The sequence below is a fragment of the Apteryx rowi genome, unplaced genomic scaffold, assembly GCF_003343035.1.
Source record: "Apteryx rowi isolate R43461 unplaced genomic scaffold, aptRow1 scaffold_186, whole genome shotgun sequence".
NCBI lineage: Eukaryota > Metazoa > Chordata > Aves > Apterygiformes > Apterygidae > Apteryx > Apteryx rowi.
This window is the reverse complement of record NW_020448152.1, coordinates 665577-673206: the sequence shown is the minus strand read 5'-3', so window position 1 is coordinate 673206 and position 7630 is coordinate 665577. Positions and strand designations below refer to the sequence as shown.

General features: G+C 33.8%; 1 protein-coding gene across 16 annotated transcripts in view; it reads right to left on the bottom strand.

Annotated features, from left to right (window-relative positions):
* Positions 1 to 1863: 1863 nt before the first annotated feature.
* MRTFB (myocardin related transcription factor B) overlaps positions 1864 to 7630 on the bottom strand; it is a 126183-nt gene continuing 120416 nt past the window's right edge. For all 16 annotated transcript variants that reach the window (XM_026061859.1, XM_026061856.1, XM_026061857.1 and 13 more), the window contains one exon: positions 1864 to 7368. In XM_026061859.1, coding sequence (XP_025917644.1) covers positions 6830 to 7368 — 539 coding nt within the window. In that variant the 3' untranslated portion in view covers positions 1864 to 6829. The remainder of the gene's footprint in view (positions 7369 to 7630) is intronic.

The following is a 7630-nucleotide window of genomic DNA, read 5'->3' as shown; positions in this document are numbered from 1 at the left end:
GAAATATATCTTATTTTCTCACATAATAGCCTTGTTCTTTGTATTTTTTTTTTTTTTTACAAATTTTTATTGTTAGAGAATTACAGCTAGCCACTGTTCAGAAAAATGTGGTACAAACTAGTTTGTTTCTTGTTGAATTCAAGGCTAGTACAATAAAGTATAATAAAGAATCCCAGTACTTTATAGACAGCAATAATGACAGAATAAACTTTGGCATTATTTCTGTATCTGTGACAATGTAACTCAGTTAAGAGCAGAAGTCTGTGTTGCAAGGTGAAATACAATCCAATAATCTGCAGATGATATTTTAATTTCTTTCTGACTTTACTCTGAGGGGCTTAAAGGATCATTTACATAAGTGAACAAAATGTTACCTCTGACTCACAAATGAGGTTAAAATAACAGTGAAACACGTGCAGCAGACTATCTGAGGAAGGCTCACAAGTTTGTCTGGTTTCACTGACAGTGTTATAAGAGATGTCATCTATCTGGCCCGATTTGAACAAGTCAGTAGAACCATTCTGTCAAGTCTGCTCCAAGGCAATGTGTTTGAGGTAGTAATCATTCACAATAGGAACCTGCATCTCATTCTCTGGAATGCTTAATGTATTTTGGATTTTTCTTCCTAAAAACAAAAACCTGACTTGGAGTTAAAAAGAAACTGGTGGTTTTTGCCTTCTCCTTTCTGCCGGGCCCTGTGAGCCAGAACAGTAGTAGAACTCCTTATCGCTCTTGCTGTTGGTTTTAAAACTGGCTTCAGTGTGGCAGTTTGTTCCCCATGCCACCAAAAAAAAAAAAGTGTTGACTAATCCAAGACAGTATCCTCAGAGTCTTTTATTAGACTGGACTATCTCTGGTTGACAAAAACATGCACTATAATCATACTGTATTTTTTTTTAGCACAGCATCAAGTTTTGATGGCTTTTTCTTTTTGATGGGAATGGGTATAAACTAGTGCCTGTTCAGTGATCTCTTAAGTATCCTATGTAGTCATAAACATTTAATGTATGCATTACACAACTTTAAAACTCTTTTTCTGTGACAAACTTTAGATGACTCATGTATTTAAAAAGGTGGGTTTTTTGCTTGTTCAAAAGAACAATGGATATCTCTATGCCCAAAATCACAATACGCTGCAATTAGCACAATGACTGAGCTTCTTAGGGTTGTGCAATTAGCATATGGTTACTCTCTGGATAGCAAAGGAAAAGTGATCCTTTCCAAACTATACTTACCTTCTAAGGAAGTACTATGTCAGTACAGGTGACTCTGGATTTTTTGTTTGTTTGTTTATGATTAAAAACTACTGAGTAAAAGACTTCTTGAAGGTGAAAGGAAGCTTCATGCCTCAATGCTTTTGTTCTAATCCATTTTAAGGTGGTTATTAATGTTTCCATAAATCAGGAGATCTGTGTGATGGTTCTTACCCTACATTTTCTTGAGAATAAGCATAAAACAGAAATGGAATTAATATTTTTTCATCCATGAGCAGGAATACTGGCCCACAATACTAGCATTGCTTAAAAAAAAAAAAGTTTGTAATTTACATTACGAAACACAGCTAAAACCAACAGAAACTGAAAGGGTTTTCTTCTTTTAAAAATGAAAGCATACTTAAATATCTCAAGGCTGTAATTTTCTATTTACACTTCAAGTGTTTTTAAAGAATATTCTTTATTGTTATACATTTTGGCTATGATTCCTAGGACAAACCATCATTCATTTGGAGTTAGTCTAAGTCCAGATTTCATTCTTATTCCTTTTTGTGAGGAAGATAATCAGAAACATAGTCCATAGTCAGAATTTTTGTTGATTATTAATAATGGTACTTCCCTTTTGAATTAGTAAGCATGGACAAAGGAGCACAGTTTTCCTTTTTTTATTGAGACACTTAGCAAAAATGCTGAAATATCAAACATTTCCTCAGTAGCTACAATATTGCCACTATGTACAAAATATTTGATAAATGTACTACACATATAAAAATACAGTATGCATTACATATATACAGTACAATGTGCAAAACATATGGCATTCAAACATATGGAATTGATTTTAGGGGTGCAAACAGCAAATACAAAGGCATCATGGTTTCTTATAGAAAGGCAATACATAACGCCCTGATTGCCATAATTTGTATTTAGTAAAGTAGTGCTTAAATGAAGAGGGCCCTAGAGAGAGGTATCTATCTTCTTCTTTTCACAAAATGAGATGCTAAGACATAATTATGACTATGAAAATAAGAAGAGAAACACCTGCTAGGGTTAGCATTATTTCTACTGCAAGCAGTACAGTGAAGAAGAGTCTGATCTGGAATAAAGCCTGTGCTATTACTTAATACAAATTTCTCAAACAACAAAAACAAACCTGTACTTTTAAACATCAAAAACAGCTTTGAAAATATCTACATCCTTTAAATTTAAAAAAATTATGGATAATATTTTGGGGGATTCACTTTCCTATGCTTCAAAATACAAAGTGCCTCTTTTGGCAATATAAATGGCAATGCTTTGGTTCCTATTAAAATTTTTGTTTTACTATATTTTAGGCTCTTTTGAATATATGAGCTGTATTCTATATAAAAATAGTGTAATGATATAGTAGGTAACTATTCCCTGCTTTTTAGTGAAATTTTGCTCTCATAGCTATAATGACATTTTTGGCTAGATTTCTACAAATGCATTTATGTGCTTTTAAAAAAGTGTTTACGTTCAGTATCAGACACTACAGAAGGATGTAGGTGTCTCTTTTTTGCACTTTATATTTATTCCTAGCAAACTGGAATAAAAAGAATATTTGAGATTACTTCAGGTTCAGGTTTTAATGGATGCTCTTTATTGGCCATGTATATATATATTATATGCAACTCCATTCCACATATCTCATATTAAAAAAATTTGTAGTATGGTCTAAAAGTCATCTAAAGGCAATTTAATAGACCATAATGTAAAATGTTTCAACACAAGGTTTATCAGAGATAAGCAGAGGATTTTTTTCCAGTTTTAATAGAATTTGCTTAATTTTAAAACACACTGAAGATGCCATTCTAATAATAATTGTATACATCAATGAGCTTTACTGTGTTTTGATTACATAATGCCCTTCCAGTTAAACATATTTTGTGATTGCATTTTCTCTGCCTTGAAAGCAGTTCAACAGCTTGTGCTTGGTTTTCAGTTACGGTGCCTACACTTTCTAGGCATCTGAATGTTTGAGATTATGTAACATAAGGAAGTTTAATATCAAAACTTCTATTTTGATAACCTGTTTCCTTGAGGATGACTCCTGCTGGTGAATTTAGAAATACCTTGGAAAAATATTTCAGTATTAAGTAGTGATGATTTCTAAAAGCTGTGGCCTCAGCTTTTTAAAGGCCTAATTCTGCAAGCCCACATGGTTGGATTAGACCTTAAATTTGTGTAGAAAACAACTGCCATAAATTCATTTTATTCTCCGAGAAAACCGCTAAATTTATGACAATGCTAAATTTATGACAATTAACTATTTATAATGTTAAATAAAAATTTTGCCTGTAAACTTACTTGCCTTAACTAATGCTGAATGGCACTGAAAGTGCATAACAAATACCATTTCTGTATTAAATGCAGGGTGCAACACTTCTTCATTAACATTAGCCCTGTAAAATGTACATGTCTGAGCTTTCTCCATGTGTTGAGGTGTAAACACCAACTTTTGAATCTCATTCTGATAAAAATGATATTTTAATTACTTTATAAGCATCTACTAACAGCACATTTATATGACATGTTCTGTTAGCATACTCAGCCATTATATGGAAAATTTTGTGCCAGTGCATTCCTTTGCAACTGTTCTCGTAATGAGAAATATTCAATTCTGTACAGTCAAACTGTACAGTCATTGTTAAATTTCAAAGATGTGTTGTATTTGTGTTACAAAAATTATTGTGTAAAACATGCGCACACAAAAGCAAAATCTATTTCTGCCATAACAGGCATATATAACTATGGCAAATATATCACATTTCAGAACAAAGTCTAAAGCAAACCATTATATATAAGGTTTTAATACACATAATTCTGAAACGTACAAAAAATAATCACACATCTCCTACACTAGAATAGTTGTACTTTAAAAACTAAAATGATCCCTTTAAAAAATTTTTTTTTTTTGCAAATAGGCTTTAGGGTAGAAAGCTATACTGTACTGGTGACAACACATCTCAACTGTTTGGATTTATTTCTGCACATAGATTCCTATGGATTAGTTAACATTCTACATTGCCAATGAGGATAGTTTTGTAGCAAGATGACTTTGCCAGTTTTAAGCTATATTTACATGCACATTGAATATGACAGTACAGTTGCTCTAGGTTAATTTGTCCTCAAACAATTTATTTGCCTCTTATTTAACCAGAAGGCAGGGTCAAAAAGGGGTAATTTTGTTATTTTTTTCTTCAGTCTGCTATCACATTGTATGCCACACATCACACCCAGATATGTCTGGTTATCACATACAATAAATTGACAGTACTGTAGAATACTATAAATTTCATCCAGAGTTCTTCCTATCAAAACAAGAAATTCGTCTTTGAAAGACGAATTCTAATAACACCTGAGAGCACTCAGTATCTCAGAGTACTAGCGCCCAAGAAAATATGTTCAAAAGGAATGCTAAGTTGAATGTATTTGTTCAGTATTATTGAACAATCCTATACCATCATAATTAAAGGCAGGCAGTCCATATATTGTATTCAAGTACTGCAGGCACAGCAAGAAGTGATTAGGAGGTATGTCTTTCAAATTCATCTGTTGTTGTGACAACCCTGATAGATGGTTTCTTGTGTCTACTTTTAGATTAAAGTAAATCCTGGCCTATCAATCTATTGAAGGTATATAATGATTTAGAATACTGGTAACTGGTATGATGCAAACATACAATGCCAGTTTAAGCCTTGAATCAATGATATAACCCATTATTTTATCTGAAGTCAATGGAATTCTGTAATATTACTAAAACAGACTGCACTGGAGATCTGGAGACACTAAACTTGCAGATAATTCCACAACTTTTTCTGGCAAAAGTATTTAAAATATAGTTTGATATTAACATTTTTTAAATGTGAAACTGGTTGCTAACAGCTACTTTGTGTTTTCATTATATCTTTGATGCAGATCGTTACTCCAAGAAGTAGGCAAAAGCTTCATAACATTTTTTCATTAGTTCCTACAACACTATTCCTGAAGGCTGGTGGTAGGGAAAGAGTTCTGAAATGAGATCAGTTTTCAGACTAGAAAACATATCATGTTTCTGTTGTGAAGGAAATAGGAATCTATTTCCTCTTATCTTAATTTAGAAATTCCCCAATGGGAACTAATTCCTCTTTTATGTCTGATTATCAGTGTGTATTATCTATGGCAATATCTAACCGCTATCATCTGAGACACAACTATAAAATTTCAACATATTTTACTCATTTGAATTTTTTGTTCATTTTTCTGACTACTTTCATAATAGCCACTGAAAAGAATATTAAATATTATTTTCACATGCTCTGCTGTGAGGTAAGAATTTAATTTTTGCTATTATCTGTTTCAGAGGCGAAACAGGCCTTCTTATCACTGAACAGTATATGCTGATACTGCTTATTTACCTTTTATTGTTTTCAGTAAGGGCTATTTAGGGTTCTTACTGAGCAACTTCTTTTTAGCTTCCCTTGTGTTAAGTAGTGGTAGACAAAGCTGTTCAATAGATACAGTATTCGTTAAGAAATTATGGTTGTTCTGTCAGTACTGTCGCCTGCAACTCTGGGCCTGATCCTACAAAGATCTTTTATTGAGGTCTTTGGGACTCTTCTTGCACAGATGTTTGCAAGATCAGAATGTGCAACAGGATTAATTATATTTTTCTGCTTCCTCAAAATGTTTTAATATGCTGAGATACTGAATTAAATAATCTGACAATATCCTCAAGCACAAATTAAAATAGGATATTTATTATTTCCAATATTGTAATCTCTCGATTTTTTTGAAGACCACTGTTCCCCTCTGTTCACAAAAATAAGCTATACAAAGTTGAAAGAGTATACAAATAACTGTCTGATATACACATTGAAATGTAGCTATTAAATCCAGAGCATTGCTATAGAAAATTCAGTGTTCTCATTATTACCTGGCCTAGCTACAGTGGATTTTTTGCAGTTACACTTAATATCCCTTCGGATGCAGTTAAATTCTTCCCTCAGAATTAAAGAATGGGAGAAGAGTTTTAAAAACCACAAAACCAAAATATAAAAACAACCTGAACAAATTAAGAGACTAGATACATGAAATTTCACTGAACCAGCCAGTGCTTCTACTTGCCTTTGCCCTCACAATTTATTCTGAACCTGGCTCAGGCTACCCACAGGAACAATGAAGTGCAGTGATATCTCACCTTCCCCCAAATAACAGCTGCTCACTGTGTCAATACAGAGAGTTGAAGTCTCTCTTATTTTTCTTATCAAGATTAGGCATGTTGTGTCATTTGTTTAAGCATTATGAAGTCAGTAATACTACTTCTTTCTTATACATCCGTGATGCATTTTCCTTGGGGTACTTCTAATCAGTAAGTACAATCATCCTTTGTCTTGTGAAATACAGCTTTAAGGGGGCCCTGATCTGCATTAATGATAGAAGCATAGAGCGTAAAGTAATTCACTGTTGTAAACTTGATCATCAATAAGGAATTAGCTTCAAGCATTTGTTTTTCCAAACATTTCTGTTAATTTTTCTCAACTGCAACCAGAATCATTTAAGAATGGACCTATGCTGTAAACAGATTTGCAGGTTGTGTTCTCATTGGCTATAGCTTAATCCCAGTGCAACTGCAGGTCTTGTGGATCTAGGAAGTCAGTGGAAAACACACTGGGGGCAGTAGAACTGAGAGGAGTGAGTCCAGATGAGGAGCTGGGCATTGTAATGTCTAACCATTCCATATTGTCTAAATTTGTGTCAGGAAGGTCAAGAGATAGACAAGAATTATTAGTGGTAAACTGTGGGTCAGAGGTTTCCATGGGTGAATGAGAGTGATCTAAAATGCTGGAGTGATTAAGCAGATCATTCTGAAGGTCCTCAATTAAAGAAAATGACTCTCTGTCCTCATTACTGCTTGTCAGTTGAGGGATTTCATTACCTGAAGGTAAAGTTCCATCCAAGAGAGCTTCAAGTTGGTTTTCCAAACTTATTAACAAGCTGGCTGTTGGTTCTAAGGACACAGGAGGAGGTGCCATTTGGATTTGTGGTGGTGGGCGGGATATCACTGTATTCACTGGCATCGTAGTGATGTTGGCTGTAACTGGTCTCATTTTAGCAATGGGAGATGGTTCCTCCTTTATTGGAAGGGAAATCTCTGTATAAAAAACATATTTACTGAATTAATAAAAGACCCCTAACTCTTTCCCATGTGCTGTAAGATGCATCCACAGTAAACTCAAGGGAGTAAGGATCATTTTGCTGATCTGATAGTACAAACAGTACATACATCAGACTAAGTATGTCATCAACAATGGTGTCTTCTAAGTTCCACAGTTTTGTTTTCAGTAATACTCTAGCAGATTGGAGTATTTGTATCAATGAAAAAAGGAACCTTTTTCTAGATGTTAGCCCTACCT